This window comes from Myripristis murdjan, chromosome 18 (genome assembly GCF_902150065.1).
Source record: "Myripristis murdjan chromosome 18, fMyrMur1.1, whole genome shotgun sequence".
Lineage (NCBI taxonomy): Eukaryota > Metazoa > Chordata > Actinopteri > Holocentriformes > Holocentridae > Myripristis > Myripristis murdjan.
This window is the reverse complement of record NC_043997.1, coordinates 5837904-5859418: the sequence shown is the minus strand read 5'-3', so window position 1 is coordinate 5859418 and position 21515 is coordinate 5837904. Positions and strand designations below refer to the sequence as shown.

The 21515-nt window shown below is 42.2% G+C and overlaps 2 protein-coding genes across 2 annotated transcripts; one reads left to right on the top strand and one right to left on the bottom strand.

The window, feature by feature from the left end:
* The first annotated feature begins 11500 nt into the window (after positions 1-11500).
* On the top strand, positions 11501-14252 carry LOC115376876 (trichohyalin-like). The gene is made up of 3 exons (XM_030076692.1): positions 11501-11548; positions 11651-11770; positions 12033-14252. Exons 2-3 carry the CDS (start codon positions 11662-11664, stop codon positions 13583-13585), a joined length of 1662 nt encoding a protein of 553 aa, XP_029932552.1. The 5' UTR covers positions 11501-11548; positions 11651-11661; the 3' UTR covers positions 13586-14252.
* A 222-nt stretch (positions 14253-14474) lies between these two features.
* On the bottom strand, positions 14475-20717 carry LOC115377054 (Fc receptor-like protein 5). The gene is made up of 9 exons (XM_030076907.1): positions 20687-20717; positions 20016-20078; positions 18845-19114; positions 17119-17364; positions 16247-16516; positions 15817-16062; positions 15502-15552; positions 15226-15342; positions 14475-14798 (listed from the first exon to the last, which is right to left on the bottom strand). The coding sequence occupies exons 1-9, from the start codon at positions 20715-20717 to the stop codon at positions 14764-14766; spliced, it is 1329 nt and encodes a 442-aa protein (XP_029932767.1). The 3' UTR covers positions 14475-14763.
* Between the last annotated feature and the right edge of the window lie 798 nt (positions 20718-21515).

Genomic DNA, 21515 nt, shown 5'->3' with positions numbered 1-21515 from the left:
AGACTGTTGGAAAACCATTTCAGGTGACTACCTCTTGAAGCTCATCGAGAGAATGCCAAGAGTGTGCAAAGCAGTAATCAGAGCAAAGGGTGGCTATTTTGAAGAAACTAGAATATAAAACATGTTTTCAGTTATTTCACCTTTTTTTGTTAAGTACATAACTCCACGTGTTCATTCATAGTTTTGATTCCTTCAGTTAGAATCTACAATGCAAATAGTCATGAAAATAAAGAAAACACATTGAATGAGTGAATGAATGATCCAAACTTTTGGCCTGTACTGTATCTTCCCCATGATCTTTCCTGACACCGATACTTTTTTCCCCCACAGTGACATGACACAGTGACACTCGGCTGTCAGAGTGAGACAGGCTAGTTCATGTCACATGACACCGCGTTACCTACTGCAGCAACGAATGATAATGCAATCAATGTTATTATTTTCCCTATAGGGAAAAAAAAAAAAAAAAAGTTTCAAAATAAAAGTCAGCTTGAAAAAAATGGAAAATGATACTGGAAAAAAATACAGAGGACATGGCCTCGGTGTCCTCAATGGTAGCTACGGCCATGCTCATGACCCCGATTTTTTCCTCAACATATTTTCTTAGTTACAACTCCTCAAAGTACGTAAGGGTAGGTCAAAATTTGGTGCTTTTTTTAAGTCACTTTTTTTTTTCTAGCATTTTTAAGCCCTCTTAGCATCATTTCTAATAGAGATAGCCATATGACATTTTCAGGGCTGCAAAACACACTTGAGTTCTGTTTCAAAACCACAACCAAATCCGTTTTACGTCCCAGGTGTCAAAATCTGAAGCCAGAATCTGTTTTTTCTACAAAACATTTTTTTTTTGTAACCAACTCTGAGCATCAATATCTTGGGAAAAATGAAAGTTTCAGCAGCAAAACTTGACCAGTTTAATGTCTGTGACACAGGGTGATAGAAACAAGCATTGTATCCTGGAGATTTTTATCACAAAAAATACAACTTTATTTCAGAGAAATACAAATGACCATAAAATGACTATGATCCACAGAAACAATGCCAATGCAAAGGCCATCAGGGCAGACTCTGTGCCTTTATTTCTAGCCCTGTCTGCTGTGACCCTCCAACATCACAGCTCCAGTTACATTGTGAATGTGTTGGATGCTACAGCTCCCACTGGGTTGCTGTGTTTTGTCAATAGCCTTGTCTCACAGCAGGAATTATATTGTTTCTTCCCAGGTCAGTCTCAGCTGATTGGTCCACCTCAGCCAATAGTGGCGATACTTGGTGGTGACATCATCTTGCCGTGCCACCTGGAACCTGCCGTAGATGTTGCCGCCAGGACAGTGGAGTGGTCAAGACCCGACCTGGAGCCCAGATTTGTCCATGTGTGGCGTAATGGTCAGGACCTTGTGATGCAAAAACATCCATCATATGAGCGAAGAACATCATTGTCTATTGACAAACTGAAGCACGGTGACATTTCCCTAAAACTCTCTGAAGTGAAGCTCTCAGATGAGGGAAGATACAGATGCTTCATCCCTTTACTGGGTACAGAATCTGCGGTTGAGCTTGTTGTTGATGGTGAGTGAGCATGTTCATTGTTTATTCAGCCAAAGACAGATTTTATTCTATAGAGCCAGACTACTCATCAGTTTTATACTTTTGGAGCTCGTGTCACCGGGGATTAAAGGTCTTTGTCAAGGGCAGTACTATGGTAGGTAAGATAGGAGAGAACATTATCTTTAAACTTTCAACAGGCAGGAGATTTACAGAGAAAAAAATGATGTAGAATTAGATTAAAACTTTCATTTTCATTTTCAGTCTCTCATACAACAGCCCTCACTGACCATTTTCTACTCATCCATCTGCAGACACACTGGCATTACCGATTTACACACCTCATAACTTTAGAATGTTTTTGTTTTTTGGTTATTTGTGTTAATAAATCTTTAAATATTTATATTAACACTGTGTACCTCCACTTTTTGTCATGGCTCATGAGCCAGGTTGTGACAAATTGGGGACTCGCCTTTGCCGGGTTTGTTTATAGAGACTTTGGTAACTTAATGTGGTTGTCAGTAATTGTGAATTAGGTCTCTTTGTCTTGTTGGTGCGTTGAGTCCGCGTTGATTACTAGATTTGGTCCTGGTGTGCGCAGCCAGGTACGCGATCAGTAATAGTCCAGAGGCTTAGCGCACGTTTTCAGCGGATTGTGCAATTGCGGATAAAAGCGCCAAATTTTGTATGAGGCTTCCTTAGGACATAATAAAGGATTTTAGCCTAGGAGCCCAACACAGATATCGGAAATATCCATATAGAACACAAAAGTTGTTTTTTTTTTTATTAAAAAAAAAAAAAAATCTTGAATCATAAGAATAATATGGGTGATAAATTTTTTTTGTACACTTAAGAAGGTGAATCTGATTTGAATTTGTCCACTGATTATTAAACCTCCAAAATGATGTGTAAAATAGAGTATCAAGATACCTGGTAGCTGTACACCCTCCATAAAGTACTGCACAATAAAAAAAAAAGAAGTGTTATGTTTATGTAAAGAGCTCTCTCTCCATTCTTGTTTAATAGTGGGGCGGCTTAGCTCAATATATCACAACAATCGTTCATTTTGTGATAAAAGCATAAAATTTGGTAGATGTGTTGGTGGATATATTTCAAACAAATCTGGATATTGGGCCATCACAAAATCGCCCTCTAGTGGGCATTTGTAGGCATTTGATTTGTTTAAATGAATAAAAATATTAAAATGATTCATTAAAATATTTTAAAAATGTAAATACACATTAAATTAAGAAAAAATACAGTTATACACACTCAGTATCTCAAATACTTTCTGCCCCCACCACCACAACCACCACTGCAAGCCAGCTAGCCCACGAGCTAGCTAGCATATAGTCAGGACCAAAAATTTAAAAAGCCCCTTAGGAAACAACATGGTAGACATTTTTGAGGAAAAGCACTTTATCTGTTGTTTCTGTATGATTATTTAATGCTGAATCCATTTCTGCTGCCAAGCTGTAAAGGTTACCGTTTAGTCATAATTATTGATTAATTAGCATAGCTATTGATTAGTCTCTCAAAGTCAGAAATGGCTATCAGTTTCCTATTTGTCAATATTCTATATATGATAGCAGCAATCAGTGTACCAAATTTGGTGCTTTTATCACAAAATGAACGATAGTTTAGCTATGCCGCCCCACTATAAGATTTAAGCATTAAGTTGTTCTCATAAAATAAGCCTAACTCTAAAAATGAGAGATTTCCCTGATGCCAGAAATCAGCATGATCAGAATCAGAATGCAGATGATCCTCACACACAGGGCAAGGTGTTTGCAGGAAAGTGTCTGGACAGACAAAGCTACCAGGAAATTGGATGGATTTTCTTTGTGACCCAATCAATAAGAAGGAGCTGTTTGACTTTTTGACATCCAGGATTGAAGAGTTCAGCTGGCCACCAACCAAAGCTTTGCATGTCACATCAGGGCAAGCTGTGCCATCTTTTGGTCCCAGTAGCATGGACTCTTGCAATCATGAGGAAGCAGACACAAGGATTGTGGTCCATGTACAATATGCACTGGAGCATGGAGCAAAAACTGTCCTTGTACGCACTGTGGACAGTGATGTCATTGTCATCCTTGCTGGCTTGTTCCATGATTTAATGGTACTTCAACCTTTGACTGACATCTGGGTGGCTTTCGGAATGGGCAGAAAATACAGATTTTATCACATCAACAGTATGTGCAAAAGCCTGGGGGAACCCAAATCTCGAGCCTTGTAAAGGCTGAATTATGCTTCAGCGTTGGAAGAGCGTACGGGGGTTGTGCGAAGCACGCATTTCCTACGCAGCGCGTGTGTGTCCAACATACCTCTGCAAACACACAGAGCAATTCTCCTCCCACCAACGTAGACCCTGTGACGTATGGTCGCTGCTCTTCTGTGGCGAGTGGACGAGTCGTATAGGTGCGGGCACTCTCCAAAGTTTTCAAACACAACCGACGAGTCGAGACACAACAGTTTAAAAAAAAAAAAAAAAAAAAAAACGGCGCTGACGGCACGACAACAGGAATGTGATGCCGGTTGCAACGAAATGCCGGAAATAGTGTACTTCGGCGGACCAATCACAGCTCTTGTGGGGCTGCGGAGGGTCCGCGTAGTTACAATTTTTGGGAGGCGCGCGGCAAGGCTCTGCGGCGGTCGCACAACCCCCGTAAGCTCCGCACAACCTCCGTACGCTCTTCCTACGCGGAAGCATAATTCAGCCTTAAAGGTGACTGTAGTACGTACAAATGCAGCAATGCAAATTTGGACTGTTCCCCACTTTGCAAATGCAATTGTGACAGCTAGAAAGAAGGCACAACTCGATAACATGTTTCAAACTATGATGCATATTCATTTGTATTGTTCATTGCAATAAAGGTGTTACTGATGATACTTCATGTTCTGCGACTTTAATAATGTCAAAATAAGTCAACTTTATCACATTTGGAAGTAATCTGATCTTTTTATGGTCTATATAGTCTGAAAAATACTAGGCGGATTTTCACATATTTCATTGATTTTGATAGTCTTGCAATTTGATATTTAAAATAGATATTTGACAAGGGCGCCTAGGCTAAAATTCAATAACTGACCCTAAGGAACCATCATGCAAAAAATGGCGCTTTTATCCGCAATTGCACAATCCTTTCACTAAGAAACCGAACTATAAGTGGTGATTTGTGAATGTGCTCCGAATCTGTGAATGAGCTGATGTCATCGAGGTTCCCACAGCGCAGCTGTTGTAGTGTGTAATTTGGAGACACTGAGTGGTTGTTTACTGTTTACTGTGTTGGAGTTATTATGTGTAGTTAAAATAAATTGTGGACCGCTAATAAGATATTTCAATAAAATTCCCCTAGACAGTTGTCCCTTAACACGACTCTGGTGTTGACTCTGACCTTTCTTCTTCATCTATGGGTTCTGCCTCCTCCTCATCCTCCTTGCTGATGGTCGATGGCTTGATCCAGGAGAGCAGAGAGCTGCTCCCCCGGGCTGCTTGCTGTAGCTCCCTTTCTTTTTCTCTTCTTTTTCTTTCTTTTCTTGGCATTGTGCTGCAATTGGTAAATGAGCTAAGTCAATGTTGTGCTGTGATAATTACGGGTTAATTTCCCAAAAATTTCCCCAAAATAGACCAACACTATGGATAAGACTGCTTGGTGACATTACAACAAGCCAGGCTACTTTTTCTGCAGGCATTTTGGACTTTGTCATTTGGCAAATAGATTGCTGCATTTTAAATTGCATTATTTTGTGGTATAGTTTCATTTCATTTTCTTATTTTATATAAAAGGGACAGTGTACAGTTCAAACACATACTGTATGTCACTATTTGATGCCATATATTCTTGCTTTGTTTTTTTGTTGACACTACAATAAATCTGTTTTTTGAAGAATAGTTTGATGTAGTAGGATTATTCAAGGTATTTCCTCTAGTTTTAGAGTTTATTTTGAGTTTCTAGTGCTTGTAAAGCTACTTTGATGGACTGTAGTGGAAATAGAACAGTGAGCAAAGACATTTGGTTAGAGGATTATTGCTTTTAATAGCAATATTTAAAACATATGAACATGCTGAGGGCTCAACACTGTACGGCAAATTTCAAAGGAGCGTAAGAGAGAAAGAGGGAGGTACAGTCGTGCTGGACAGCAATTTTTTCATACAGTACACTGTTTAAAAAACAATAATAATAACTTTCAAAAGGGCACTTGCTGGTCCAGACTAGGACAAGGGCAGGTGCTCTGTGCACGTCCCTGGATGGCGGAGATTGTGGATTTTGTTAAAGCTCCATCGGAGGAGTTTTTAGATAAATGTACTAAGGAGCAACTGTTAAAAATAGCAGAGCATTACAAAGTGGATGTGCCTGATAAGCGGTTGAAAGACAACATTAAATGTATTTTGAAGGCAAATTTGGTTGATATGGGTGTTTTGGCTGTGGGTCAGGAGCGACCTCCCAGTCCAGGTGAGATGGTGGATTTGCCTCCACTGGCGGCAAGTGGTGGTTTAACGTTTGAGCAACAGAAGGAGATGCTCATGTTGCAACTAGAACATGATAGACTGAAGCAGAAGGCAGAAATTGAAAAAACAACTGACAGTTGAAAAATTACGGTTTGAGTCTGAATAGACAAAGCTGAATTTGGATCAGTACAAGCTTCACTTGATTAAAAGTGGAAAATTGCCTGTTGATAGTGTTGTGGAGCGGGAGAGTTCCTCCAGTTGTTCTGTGCTAGATGATTGTTTTGACATTTTGGGTAACTTGCGTTTGTTGCCGAAATTCAATGAGAAGGATCCGGAGACGTTTTTTTGCTCTGTATGAGCGGGTGGCAGACACGCTGAAGTGGCCGGAGTCTGCTCGCACGTTAATGCTGCAGTGCGATTGGCTGGGAGAGCACAGGAGGCCTATTCCTCATTGTCTTCTGTTGATAGTCAAAACTATGTTGTTGTCAAATCAGCTGTCTTGAAAGCTTACGAGCTTGTCCCCGAAGCTTATCGCCAGCGTTTTCAGACATGGGTAAAAGGGGATAAGCAGATGCATCTGGAATTTGCACATGACCTGACAGCGCATTTTACACGCTGGTGTTCCGCGTTAAAGATGGATAATTTTGAGCAACTGTGTGATTTGATTGTGTTGGAGCAGTTTAAAAACTCAATCCCTGAGAGTATTGCCACGTACATCAGCGATCAGAAGGTGAAAACTGCTGCTGCAGCGACTGCTCTAGCAGATGACTATACTCTAACACAGGCGTAATCCCAGGGAATTATGCGCGCGCAGTGCTGGCTTGGTGGAAAATACTGACACGGGTGGTGTGTTTTCTTCTGCCCATCCAGGTAGATTCAAAATGAGAGAGCGTGGCATGCGTAATTCAGATAAGATCTGTAATTTTTGCCATAAAAAGGGGCACTGGAAGGCGGACTGTTATGCCCTTAAGGGTAAGTCTAGACAGACTGGTCTTGCTGGACAAGCGAAGGGCGCTTGCCTGGCTGTGTCTATGCCCATGTTGTCTGCTGTGGATGTGGTAAACAATGGGATGCAAGCAAAAGCCTTACCTGATGAACTTGATTCGTTCCTCCCTTTGTGTCCGATGGTTTTGTTTCCTTGGTGGGCAGTGAGGTTAAAGTGCCAGTTAAAATCCTGCGGGATACGGCTGCTTTTGATTCTTTCATCCAGGCCTCAGTGTTGCCATTCTGAGAAGAGAGCGACACCGGGTGCTCCGTTCCTGTTTTGGGAATGGGCATGAAAATTTTGCAGGTGCCGCTGCATAATGTCATGCTGCATTCAGATCTTTTTGAGGGCCAGGTGGCTGTTGGTGTGTGCCCGGCACTGCCAATTCAGAGCATCACACTGATTTTGGGGAATGTTGTGGCAGGAGGTCGTGTGTGGGCTGATGCTCCGCCTCCGCCACCTCCGGTGGTGTCATCTGTTCTGCTGCTGAGGAAGCAACCGGATGACAGTAAGGTGAGCTTCCCAGACATTTTTACTGCCGTGTGGTAACACGCTCTATGACGTGTGGCAATTCAGATGTGTCTAGTGCTGAAAAGTTGGAGGCTGATGTCTCAGAGTTGTGTGCATTTTCCCTGTCTGATGTTCCTCTGGAGATCTCTCCGGCATTTCTTTGGCCGCATGTGAAAAAGGATGTTACAGCCTATATTAAAACATGTCACACCTGCCAACTCACTGGCAAGCCCAACCAGGGTATAACACCTGCTCCTCTGTTTCCCATTCCAGCTGTAGGACAGCCTTTTGAAGATTTAATTGTTGTTTGTGTGGGTCCATTGCCTAGCTCTCAGTCTGGCGCAGTTTATCTCCTTACAGTGATGTGTCAATCCACCTGATATCCAGCTGCTTACCCGCTGCGCATGATAACTGCTCGGTCTGTGGTATGTGCTCTTACACAGTTCATTTCTATTTTTGGTATCCCAAAAATCATTCAGTCTGACCAGGGTTCGAACTTCTCCTCCCATCTTTTCTCTCAGGTGTTGAAACAGCTCCATGTAAAGCATAACAAAGCATCTGCTTATCATGCGCAGAGTCAGGGCACATTAGAGTGTTTCTATCAGACCCTAAAGTTGCTCTTGCGGGCTTATTGTGTTCAGATGGATGCATAATGGGAGGAGGGGTTGCCTTGGCTGATGTTGGCAGCTCGAGAAGTGACACAGGAGAGCACGGGATTTAGTCCAAACGACTTGGTGTTTGGGCACACTGTACGTGGCCTGTTGACCTTGTTGTATGATAAGTGGAGGGAGGCAGAACCTCCCAAGAATCGTATAGACTATGTAAATGGCTTTCAGCACAGATTATATGCAGCTGGAGAGCTGGCAAAACAGAAGCTGACATCTGTGCAAAGTAAAATGAAAAAATTGTATGATCGATGTGCTGAGCGCCGTGTATTTTGTGTGGGGGACCAGATATTGGCGTTGCTGCCCATTGTTACCTCGCCATTCCAAGTGAGATTTACCGGAACAAGTGTCTGAACATAACTATATTATATCCACCCCTGAGCGCAGGAAGGCAACTCAGCTGTGCCATGTAAACTTGTTGAAATCATATTATGGTCGTGAGTCTGGTCCATCTGTGGCTAATGTTCAGTCTCTTCCGGTGCGCACGCACCTGGCTTGTTCAGTGCTGTGAGTGTCGGTGATTTCTGCTCCTCAGTCTGTGGCAGCAGAGGTAGAGGATGGGTTGCCCAGTCTTGATTCTGCTGTGTTGCATGGCCGTTTGAAGAATTCAGAGTCACTTTCTAAGTTGCATGTTTTGCCAGATCATGTGGAAGATTCAAAGCAGGCAGATTTGTCTGAGCTCATTGGGTCTTTTCCATGTTTGTTTGGAGACACTCCTACCCAGACGCACCTCATCGAGCATGATATAGATGTTGGAGATGCTCAGCCAATTCGGCAGAGATTTTACAGTGTGAATCCTGAAAAGCGTAAATATCTGAATGCTGAGGTAATATATATGTTGGATCATGGAATCGCTGAGCCCTCATCCTCAAGCTGGGCTTCACCTTGCCTTTTGGTTCCCAAATCTGATAGCACTCCCAGGTTCTGTACCGACTTCCGTAAGGTGAATGCAGTGACTAAGCCAGATTCTTTTCCGCTCCCGCGTATGGAAGACTGTATTGACCAGGTTGGCCATGCCAAGTACATAAGTAAGATTGACTTACTGAAGGGCTATTGGTAGGTCCCATTGTCAGAGAGGGTGCTTGAAATCTCGGCGTTTATAACGCCAAACAGCTTGTTTTCCTATAATGTAATGCCTTTCGGATTGCGCAATGCGCCGGCAACATTCCAGAGGCTCATGACAAAAGTTCTGGGGGACTTGGACAGATGTACTGTCTATTTGGATGATGATGTTGTATGTTCTGAGACATGGTCCTCTCACCTGGAGTGCATCCAGGCGCGTCTCACTGTCAACCTTACCAAGTGTGAGTTCGCGAGGGCGACGGTGATGTACTTGGGTCGGGTGGTTGGTCAGGGTACAGTCTGTCCGGTGCAAGAAAAGGTGCGGGCTGTTGAACAGTATCCTCCACCACAAAAAAGGAACTCATACGTTTCCTCGGTCTAGTGGGATACTACAGAGATTTTTATAGGAATTTTTCTGAAGTGGTAGCGCCACTTACCGATTTGTTGAAGGGTAAGGTAACTTTTGTGTGGTCCACTGTGTGCCAACAGGCTTTTGAGCGTGTAAAAGTGCTATTGGTTAATGCTCCAATTTTGGCGGCCCCGCGGTTTGACCGTCCATTCTCACTAAAAGTGGACGCTAGTCATGTGGGCGCTGGCGCAGTCCTCTTGCAGGCTGATGATCTTGGTTTTGAGAAACCTGTGAGCTTCTTTTCAAAGAAGTTTAACCCCTACCAACTAAATTATTCTACCGTAGAGAAAGAAGCGCTTGCACTCATTTGGGTCCTAAAACATTTTGATGTGTATGTGTGATCCGGTGTTGTACCTGTTGTGGTCTACACCAACCACAACCCCTTGACTTTTCTCAACTCTCTGCAATGTCCAAACCAAAGATTAATTAGGTGGTCTTTATTGTTGCAGTCCTATTGGTTAGATATTCGGTTCATCAAGGTTCTGACAACGTCGTGGCAGACACGTTGTCCAGAGCTCCTTATTAGTAATAACCAATGTGTGACAATGTATGTCATCTGTGTGTCTCTTTCTTGTGCTTCACCTTCTCCCTCTTAATTCGCTTCTTACTGGTACCAGGTTGCTGAGGGGGAAGGGGTATGGTTACAAGGTTTGAGTTGCACCAGTGGGTGACAAACGTCAGGTTAGTTGTTTGTTTGTTTGTTTGTTTGTTTGTTTTTGAGGAAAAATATTTTTTGCAATGACTTATGGATAATTTGTAAGTATTTACTTTACTGGTAGTTTATTGTTTACTTGTGGTTCCGGGGTTGGAACCCCTTTCCTATGGAGGGGGGGTGACGGCCTCCTGCCTAGCAGGGCCTGCTGGGTGTGTGTGTGTTTCTCCCTGTTTGTTGTGTGTGTTTCCTGTGTTGCAGGTTGCTGGTGGGCGGAGACTTGTTAGCCTAACTGGGAGCACCTGATCAGCCTCCCAGGGGTTAAAAGGCCCCCTCTCATTCTCTCTTCCTCCCTCTCATCCACCCTGAAGGCACCATGTTTCTTGTTTGGTTGACGTTGGCCTGGTTAGGTTTTGTTTCTCTCATATAACACCCCTCACTCACCATTTTCCACTCATCCATCTGCAGACACACTGACATTACATATTTACACACCTCATAACTTTAGAATGTTTTTTTGGTTATTTGTGTTAATAAATCTTTAAATATTTACGTTAGCCGTGACAACTGCGGCCGGTCCATTTATTTTCCACAGACTTCTTAGTGTCCATTAAACTCAATCATATTTCCAATAATAAGCAAGCAAACAGCAGCATACTGAACCACGAGTAACTACTGCTGCACATAATTGCCTCAGAAGTCAAACACTGTTTATGTTCTGGGCTGAACATCTGACTTGGCAACGATTGGTTCCTATTTAAGGAACTAAACTCTGATTGGTTCCTACATTACAACTTATCCCCATCTTATTGACTGAAGAGCATGGTTTGCAAATGTGAGTTCTTTGTGATAGATTTAATGTGGAGATCTGCAAGTGTTCATCCTTAGATAGTCTGATTTTTAGTTCTCTCAAATGTTTGCTGTGTCATGAATCGTTTTTCATTTTCCACTGAAAATATTGTTTGAAATCCCTCCTTGTCTCCCTCCTCATCAGGTACTGCCTCCTCTCCTGTCATCCACACGAGCAAAAGCAGCAGTGGAGTGGTTTTAGAGTGTGAAAGTAAAGGCTGGTACCCAGAGCCTGAGCTGTTTTGGCTGGACGCTGAGGGAAAGCTCCTCTCTGCTGGAGCTCCAGAGACAGTCAGAGGTCCTGATGGCCTCTATACTGTCAGCAGCAGAGTGACTGTGGAGAAGAGCCACAGCAACAGCTTCACCTGCAGGGTTCAGCAGCTCAGCATCAACCAGAGCAGGGACACACACATCCACGTCCCAGGTCCGAAATGATTTATAAACTGTAAAATGGGTCATGTATTAGCTTGAAACAGCCAATGTTTAGTTTCATATAAATGTCATGTTCTGTGTTTTATCATTTCAGATGATTTCTTCATGGTTCCCTCTAACCCTGCTGTTCCTGTCGCCATCGGCTTGTCTGTTGTCTTCCTGTGTGTTGTTGCTGTTGTCTTTGTTGTGTGGAAATGCAGACGGAACAAAACAAGTGAGTCCCAAATTATTGCCCCAAGTCTTAATACCAAGTTCACAGTTCTTCAAAGGTTATAGTGGCGTGAAGTTATAATAATAACTTAATGGTCAGTGTTTCTTGTTGTACACTGTATATCATGTAGCAAACTGTAATTCCTCCCTGTGAAGCAGGTCAAATGTTTTAGCTTCACCTTGGCTTGTCTTTGGTTTGATACCTTTTCTTTGCAACGTTGCAATCACATTAACTTCCATTGTCCCCTGTCTCTGTTTGCACACAGAGACGAAGATGCACCACGAGGAAGGAGAAGAAGAAGAGAAGAAAGGATTTTTAAATGAAGACCCAGATCCTCAGTTTAAGATGGAAGGAGAAAGAGACAGAGAGACATTTGTTGTAGAAAGAGAAACAAACAATGAAATTCTGGTTCCGATGGAAGAAGGAGAAAGAGATGAGCTAATGTCAGAAAGAGAGACTGAGAATGATCCAGACAAGAAACAGACAAAACACGAAGAAGAGACAAGAAAGTCAGAGAACGAACAGAAGTGTGTGGAAGAGAAATCTGACAAACCAACAGGACAGCAGAGGGAAGTGGACAACCAGAGAGAGGAGACAGAGAGACAGAGGGATGAAAATGAAATGCAGATGAAGTCAGTGGATAAAGAAATAACAGAGAGGGAGAGGGACAAGACAGACCTGGAAGACAAAGACAAAAATCTTTCAGAGGAAAACATGGATCTGAACAACAGTCAGGACAAGGCAGAACCTAAACAAGACAGAAAGCAGCTCACGACAGAAAGAAAGGAAAAGAAGGATCTAAAAAAGAAAGAGACAAAACTTAAAGCAAAGCAACAGAATGAAGAGATGGGAAGGGGGAGGTATGAGAAGGTAAGGAAGATAAAGTCAGTGATAAAGGAAACAACAGAGAGCGAGAGAGACAAAACAGGCTGTGAAATGCATAAAGAGGATGCAGATAAAGAGAAAGATGAGGACAAAAGGATTGGCTTAGAGGCCAAGAATGATCAGGAGAGGAGAAATAGAGAGCCTGAGAAACAGCAACAGAGGAAAGACAAACCATTTCAGAGCAAATACAAGGATAGTGCAAGAATTAAGACAAAACCAGAGGAAGCAACTGAAAAGTCAGAGAATGAACAGAAGTGTGTGGAAGAGAAATCTGATAAATCAAGAGGACAGCAGGAAGTGGAGAACCAGAGAGAGGAGACAGAGAGACAGAGGGATGAGAACGAGAGGAAGATGAAGTCAGTGGATAAAGAAACAACAGAGAGGGAGAGGGACAAGACAGACCTCGAAGACAAAGACAAACACTTTTTAGAGGCTTTTCAAACGCTCTGTTTAGAGGCCAAGACAGATCAGGAGAGGAGAAATAGAGAACCTGAGAAACAACAACAGAAGACAGAGAAAGCACTGCTGAGCAAAGAGGCTGAAAGTACAGGAATTATAGAAAAGAAGATGGAAGCAAAGGAAGAACAAATCAGTGTTAACTTGGAGGAGAAAAAGAAACAGAAGGATGAGACAGAGAGGAAGCTTCAGGCAGAGAAGAGCAAAGCAACACAGAGAGCCGACCTCAAAATGCAGAAAGAAGTAGCAGAGAGAGAAAACCCACAGCTCAAGAAAGAGACAGAGTCTCAGGCAAAGGAAGAACAGAGGGTAAAACCTCTGGAAAGTCATGATGAACTCACCGAGCAGCAGGAGAAATCCCACATGGATTTACACAAGAGAGAAGCAGAGGAATATCAAAACTATCCCTGTGAGCAGCAAGTGAATCTGGAGGAATCCCAAAATGATTTCAGTGAGGAGGAAATGGATGTGAACTAATCCCAAACCTTTCAAATTAGGAGAAACTGGATCAGGAGAATCCCCAACAAAATTCTAATGTTTAGAAATTTGATGTGGAGTAATCCAGAAATCATTGGAATTAGGAGAAATTTGATCAGGAGAAATAAAAAAACAAACAAACATTCAAATAAGCAGAAATTGGATGTGGAGGATTCCTGAACGCATTAGATGGAGAGAAAAGCAAAGCAGCGGGAACACTGAGGTCACTGAGGGAAGAGCTGACTCTCACCTTCCTCAGGAGGAAGACATCGTGCTGAAGGGCTGAGAGCAGGAGGTCAACAGATTTAGTGATCAGTGATCAGTAACACATGGTCAGTTAAGAATCACAGAACTTACCAGAATTATTAAAAACACTGAATTCAACTGCATGTTCATCTCTCTTCACATTATCTATTTAACATTACAGCAACAAGTATCATGCATCAGAAAGTAATAATGTGTTAACAGGCTGCTCATGTAGTTTAATGTTGGAATTTCTTGTCCACACTCCCAGCATTTGTGTTTCAGTTTCAGAAACAGCAAATATGATTATTATTTACAACAGAAGTTAAACTCTGTGATGCTTTCAGTGTCTTTATATGATGACTTTTGAATGCTGAACTTATTTACTTTATTTTATTTTGTATTTGTTCCCAGCGATTATGATGATTGCAGTGTGACATCAGCTTCATGTGATGTGAAATCATGTAATTAAAAAAAAATGAAAAGTGGCATCACTGTAAATAATAATAATAATAAAAAAATGTAAATGTGTCAATAAATGATCATATTTGTCTAAAAATGCTGGGTGTTCTGGTGGGTACAGAGCCAAAGAAATTGAGTCCCAGAGGGGCTTTAAAGCTTCTCAACAAAATGAGGAATAGTTTATTTTCAGTATAATATAATTCAGTACAAAATTTTTACAAAAGTATGCGTAATTATTGTTAAGTTTTAACTTTTTTAAGCTTTTAATGTGTTTATCAGTGCTGGCAGTGAATGACAACTAAACAATTTGATACTTAACCCTAAACTAAATATCTTTTCATGTGGGTGGCAGCTGGTCTTTTCCTCGGCTGAAGAGGAAACAGCAGAACAGATCAGGCTGATTGTTGAAGTTCATCTCATTTGTGCAGCTCCTCTGCAGGAGGTTCATCAGTCTCTGTACTGTTTGGTCTTTCTCATAGTGCCGCTTGTCCTGACGTGTGAGATCTTGCTGCAGGACACATTTCAGACAGTTTCAGTTAATATCAGCATCCAAAACAGTGCACTTGTCCCCAGCTCAGGGTCAACGTGGTCTGAACTGTTAGAGCGCTAAGACAAACCCTCAGACTCTATTCAGAGAGGCGTAGAGACGCTGTGGTTATTCTGCAGAGGGCTCATATGGACGCTTTGCATGTATCAATATATAGACACACCTGAGAAAAACTGGTGCAGTTAAAAAAATCTAAATCTAAATCTGACTTAACCTATGAGAATCTTAATTTCCTGTTACAGACACAGTACATCACTGACCTGTTTGACCCTTTATGAGAGGAACTTATAAAGTCAATAGAGGAATGAACACACATTCAGCACAATAGATAACAGCATATATCTATTTCTGAACAGATAGATACGAGTGTGTTGTAATGTTGCTTCACCTCTGCATTTCCCACAGTGAAGCAGCCCGATCACCAGCAGCACAGCCATCAATAAACAGGTGGCTGCAGTCCTTATCACGAAGACATGAACAGAGCTGTCAGTGTCTTCATGAAGTGCTGAAAGATAATAAAGAATGTGTACTGTCATACTGAGACAATTACACTTTTAATTCTGCAATATTCAAAAAAAGCAATATAAATGTGCCAATTCGCCGTTACAGGAAAAACTAGAGATTTTGTTGTGAAGTCAAAAACCACATTAGCCATGTGGAGTACCTGGCACGCTGCTTGCGAAGTTCCACTGTGCAGAAACGTTCTGATATCGACCTGCAAGGGAAAGCAAATTTTAATCCTCCCTTCAGTCTTGCATGCATACAAACTACAGAGACTGTAGATGGTGGATTAGTGCTCTTGCTTCTGTCACACTTTTGTTCTTACATTTAAGTGTTATAGGAATGGATTTTCTACCAAGCATCAAACAACGGGTCTCAACACTAGCAGGTACACAGCCTCATTGATCATCTGCAGGAAACACGGCCATGCAAAAGGCAAATTATTGATTTAATTTTGTTTGAAAGGACTGATCCTCACCTCTGACAGCCAGCCAGCTCTCTGGTGACTCCTCAGTTTCAGAGATGCTGCACTTGTAGAAACCTTCATCAGACTTGGAGACACTGTGGATGGTCGTCTCTCCTGTGGAACCGTTCCCAAAGTGGAAGCCATCTTTATAGAAATCAGCTGTGAGATTGGAGGGAGTCATCTTGGTTTTGCAGCGCAGAGTGACATCACTTCCCTCCATCACAGGGAGGACAGGACTCTCCAGGATCACAGAGCCACCTGATCAACATTAGTTGCATTTTAATTCATGGTAAACTTGATTTTTATCAATGAAATTCATATTATACATCAGAATATTGGTAAACTGGTAAAAATTTGTAAAAGTAGCTTCTTTTTTCACCCAAAACAGACAACACAGACATGGAATAACTACAATCAAACTCTTTAGTTACTGTCAACACACCAGTGACAGTGATGTTGACAGTGAAGCTCCTCGTTCCCTTCTCGTTCTCACACCAGTATTTCCCACTGTCTGCTGCTGTGTAGGCATTCTCCACGGTGCAGGAGGCTCCAGATGACAGCTCCCCTTCAGGGGCACATTTCTTTATTGTTTTGTTGATCTCCCTTATCACTCTCCATCCAGAGGAGCCACCGAGCCCCACACAATTAAAAGAGGCAGGTTCGTATTCGAAAAGCTGCAGTCGGTTTGGATTGACACTAAGAAAAGCTGCATCTGAGAGAAAGAATAATAGAGTTATGTTAGGATCTGTTCTCAAATTAAATATCCACCATCTGAAAAATGATGACCATCCTTACAAAATAATAGACTGCACAAAATCAGCACAAATTGGTTTACTTGTACCTTAGATAGGATGTTGATAATTTTAGTTATTGGTTGACAAAACAGAGATTTATTGATTGGATCCTTCAGCTTTATATGTACTTAATAACTCCACCCGCTATCACATCTGTGTCTCAACTTACTGACAGTTTGCATTCATGTACTCAATCACAGCAAGCCTGCACTTCCTTATGGGAGGAGCCCCTACAAAAGGACATGGGGAGAGGCAGGGCGTAACTGAGGACAAACAGCCTGCTGCTGTGTGTAAGCTGCCAAAGGTGGAAGTGATGCATTCATGGACCTCGCTGCTGCTGCCTTGGCTGTTTTGATCACAGCCCCTATGAGCCAAACTTCCTTTATAGGGACAGTTGAGACAATTATACGAATACATGTGATGGAAAAGCCCATGGAAGTCCATTAGGCCCTATGGGCTTGAGAGGCTCTCTGTGATCCTAGATCTGGAATTACTGCTCATAACTTTCATAAAATCTCACCTCCAACATCCAGCCAGCTCTCTGGTGATTCTCCAGAGTCTGAGATGCTGCACTTGTAGAAACCTTCATCAGACTTGGAGATACTGTGGATGGTCATCTCTCCTGTTGAGCTGTTCCTGATGAGGAAGCCATCTTTATAGAAATCAGCTGTGAGGCTGGAGGGAGTCGTCTTGGTTTTACAGCGCAGAGTGACATCACTTCCCTCCATCACAGGGAGGACAGGACTCTCCAGGATCACTGAGCCAGCTGATCAACATGTGTTTTGTAACATTTTTTTGTTGAGTTAAATACACTATATTACCAAAAGTATTCGCTCACCCATTCAAATGATCAGAATCAGGTGTCCTAATCACTTGGCCTGGCCACAGGTGTATAAAGTCAAGCACTCAGGCATGCAGACTGTGAAACAAGACATTTGTGAAAGAATGGGCCGCTCTCAGGAGCTCAGTGAATTCCAGCGTGGAACTGTCATAGGATGCCACCTGTGCAACAAATCCAGTCGTGAAATTTCCTCGCTCCTAAATATTCCACAGTCAACTGTCAGCTCTATTATAACAAAATGGAAGCGTTTGGGAACAACAGCAACTCAGCCACGAAGTGGTAGGCCACGTAAAGTGACGGAGAGGGATCAGCGGATGCTGAAGCGCATAGTGCAAAGAGGTCGCCGACTTTCTGCACAGTCAATTGCTACAGAGCTACAAACTTCATGTGACCTTCAGATTAGCCCAAGTACAGTACGCAGAGAGCTTCATGGAATGGGTTTCCATGGCCGAGCAGCTGCAGCCAAGCCACACATCACCAAGTGCAATGCAAAGCGTCGGATGCAATGGTGTAAAGCATGCCGCCACTGGCCTCTAGAGCAGTGGAGACGCGTTCTCTGGAGTGATGAATCACGCTTCTCCGTCTGGCAATCTGATGGACGAGTCTGAGTTTGGAGGTTGCCAGGAGAACGGTACATTTCAGACTGCATTGTGCCGACTGTGAAATTTGGTGGAGGAGGAATTATGGTGTGGGGTTGTTTTTCAGGAGCTGGGCTTGGCCCCTTAGTTCCAGTGAAAGGAACTTTGAATGCTTCAGGATACCAAAACATTTTGGACAATTCCATGCTCCCAACCTTGTGGGAACAGTTTGGAGCGGGCCCCTTCCTCTTCCAACATGACTGTGCACCAGTGCACAAAGCAAGGTCCATAAAGACATGGATGACAGAGTCTGGTGTGGATGAACTTGACTGGCCTGCACAGAGTCCTGACCTGAACCCGATAGAACACCTTTGGGATGAATTAGAGCGGAGACTGAGAGCCAGGCCTTCTCGACCAACATCAGTGTGTGACCTCACCAATGCGCTTTTGGAAGAATGGTCAAAAATTCCTAGAAACACTCTCCTCAACCTTGTGGACAGTCTTCCCAGAAGAGTTGAAGCTGTAATAGCTGCAAAAGGTGGACCGACATCATATTGAACTCTATGGGTTAGGAATGGGATGGCACTTCAGTTCATAGTATGAGTAAAGGCAGGTGAGCGAATACTTTTGGTAATATAGTGTACCTTTGTTAAGTAATCGAAACATAGGATCTGGAGTTATTTCAGGTGGAAGAAATAAGTGTAATAGGTATTGACTTCCCATCATGTTAACATGGCTCATTCTATCCTTAATTAACTCCAAAGTCCCTTGTAAATGAGTTTAACTTCAACTCTATAGATTGACCTCCTCAGTAACTACAAACATACCAGTGACTGTGATGCTGACAGCGTTGCTTCTCTGTCCCTTTTCATTCTCACACCAGTATTTTCCACTGTCTACTACCGGATAGGCAGTTTCAATGCTGCAGGAGGCCTCATTTGACGTCTCCCAGTCAGGTGCACACAGCTTAACTATTCTGTTAGTCATCCTCATAACTCTCCATCCAGAAGAACCATCAAGCTCCTCACAACTGAACGAGACTTCTTCGTATTCAAAGTGCTGCAGTCGGTCTGGAAAAACACGAAGCAAAGCTGGATCTGTCAGAAAGAGAGAACCAGAGATATTGTATTATGATATTTGTTCTCAAATTAAATCTAAACTGTTTGAGAAGTGATGCCTACAAAATAACAAAAGGCACAAAACACTAAGTAGTGTAACTGTGATGAATACTAACTAAAGGTACTGTGTTTTTCCAGGCTAGATCCTATATATTATTGACAGATTCTAATGAAGATGAGGATTTTTGCCATGCCGCTAGTAGGGCCTAAGATCCATATGTTCACCTTTTCAAATCTTCACTGATATATTTCAAAGTTTATCGGCTGGCATGCCATAACATGTGGTGAGCACATTCCTGCTCCACAGAAGATGAACCCTGTCCTTTCTGGTGACCACATAATCATTCCATCTAGTGCCACTATCAGGCCCAATTCTGGCTTATATACATTATCTCAGAATCTTTTGGGCAGATTATGGTGAAATTTTATAAACACATTCATGCTCCTCAGAGGGTGAACCCTGTCATGTTTTAGTGACCACATGACCTTCCCTCTAGTGCAGCCCTCATGCAACATATCCTGAAATCTATTCAGCAGATTTTCATGACATTTGGTCACAACTTGATGTCATGATATTTGGTGGGTGCAGCCACGCTCCACAAAGGAAGACTCCTGTTGATTGTGGTGACCCTATGAGCTTTCTTCTAGCGCCACCTTCAGCCCAAACATTTGACATGCACATGACATGTCTGTAAATGTAATGGATGGACTGCCAGGTATTCATGCTTACCAGAAAATGAACCTTTTCAGTTTTGGTGTCACTATCACCTTTCCTCTACTAGTGCCACCCTTAGTTCAAAATTTCAAAATTGAGTGAATAAACGTAATGCAAAAAACCCCAAAAGTCAGTTGTGTGAGAAGTTATTTTAAAGCGACTTACTGCTGTTCTGAGCAAAGTAACCACGGTGAACTTGTGCAAGCAGCAGCATCAACACATTCATCACTGGAGAGCCAAAAGAAAAGAGATGTATATCAGACATAGATGGTTATATGAAGATAAATGTCTTTGTGCTGTAAGCACAATATATTCATGCTGAAAATTATAGCTTTTCCATCTATCTCACTGTTTCACTTCTTTCTAACATCACACTGTAGGGATGCTGCATGCTTGTTAGATCTATTGACCTCTCAGCCTTGTAATCATTAATATTAAAGGCTTGAAATGTTGGTAATTTTGTGAGGAAAAATACCTGAAATGTAAGAATGCAATTTAGATACTCATGAACTCTGATGGATGTTCTCAAAAACGTCTTTCTTGTTACTTGTTCTGGCAGAAAGGCTTCATCAAAGTTAGAGTCAAAAGATTTTAAATTCACTGACAGAGGCCTAAAATGCAAATGTAATGCACAGCAATGTGACAGAATGCACTCAAACAGATCCTCAGTTGCTTCAACAGCCAGACACAAAACAATACACAAAAAAGTGTATGAGATCTGTAAAACATTATGGCGATGCTGTAAGTATCAGCATCTGAAATTCTGATGAGCTTTGTTTCGACTGATTGCACCTGAACCTCACAGAAAAATGTAAAGAGAGAGAGACAGTACTCACCGAGTGTGAGGCAGACAGCTGTGACCTCCATGCTGTCTTGCTGCTGACTGTCTGAGAGTCAGACTGAACATCAGCTCAGATCTGATGGAGGGGAGGACCTCCTCTTCCTGTGCAGCTCATCTCTGGTTTTGTGACAGCAGGTTGCAATTTGCGGTGGGTGTAAGAAAATGTGCAAAAATACATGAACGTTAGCCATCAAAAATCCTGCCAGAGCTCTAATGTCACCTGGACTACAAGCACATTCAAAAGCACGGTCACACTGATTTTAAATTATAAGTAAACAGGCAGGACTGAACATGCTGATAGTGTTTAAAATAAGATGTGCACATTTACAACACTGGCAGACTAGTAGGCCTGCCTAATAGCCATAAACATAAGCACAAATTACCCCAGGTGACCAGGTGAGGGGAGGGTGCACTGTGTTTTTTTTTTTCTTTTTTCTTTGTCACCTGGGTGAGCCTCTCTGAAGCCACTCCACGATACAACAAGAGGTACGTGTGCTTTTTAAAATACATTTAATTCCTACCCGAAATTTTTCCTTCCTGTAACATTTCATTCAAATGAATTTGCTACTTGTCATGCCTGCATTTAAAAAATGATTTTATTACTGTATTTCACAAGTAAATATTATACTATATTATACTCTTAAGCAACAGGTGAAAGTGAAACTCAAACACTGTGACGTTCTCACTGACAGTGAAGGTCATACATACTTTAGAGGCAAGAGATTCAAGAGATTATTAAATCTGGAGAACGGGTCACCCAAGCCGCCTCTGGATTCACAGTCCATTGAACAACATTAAACATTAAATGAATTTGTCAGAGGTGA

What these genes read in the sequence shown, in the direction of transcription:
- LOC115376876 (XM_030076692.1), top strand. Translation starts at nt 11,662, where the DNA reads ATGGTTCCCTCTAACCCTGCTGTTCCTGTCGCCATCGGCTTGTCTGTT. An exon ending in ATGCAGACGGAACAAAACAA is followed by an intron (nt 11,771 to 12,032) that starts GTGAGTCCCAAA and finishes GTTTGCACACAG; the next exon opens with AGACGAAGATGCACCACGAG.
- LOC115377054 (XM_030076907.1), bottom strand. Translation starts at nt 20,717, where the DNA reads ATGGAGGTCACAGCTGTCTGCCTCACACTCG. An exon ending in TTACTTTGCTCAGAACAGCA is followed by an intron (nt 19,115 to 20,015) that starts GTAAGTCGCTTT and finishes TCTTTCTGACAG; the next exon opens with ATCCAGCTTTGCTTCGTGTT. An exon ending in TGTCAGCATCACAGTCACTG is followed by an intron (nt 17,365 to 18,844) that starts GTATGTTTGTAG and finishes CATGTTGATCAG; the next exon opens with CTGGCTCAGTGATCCTGGAG.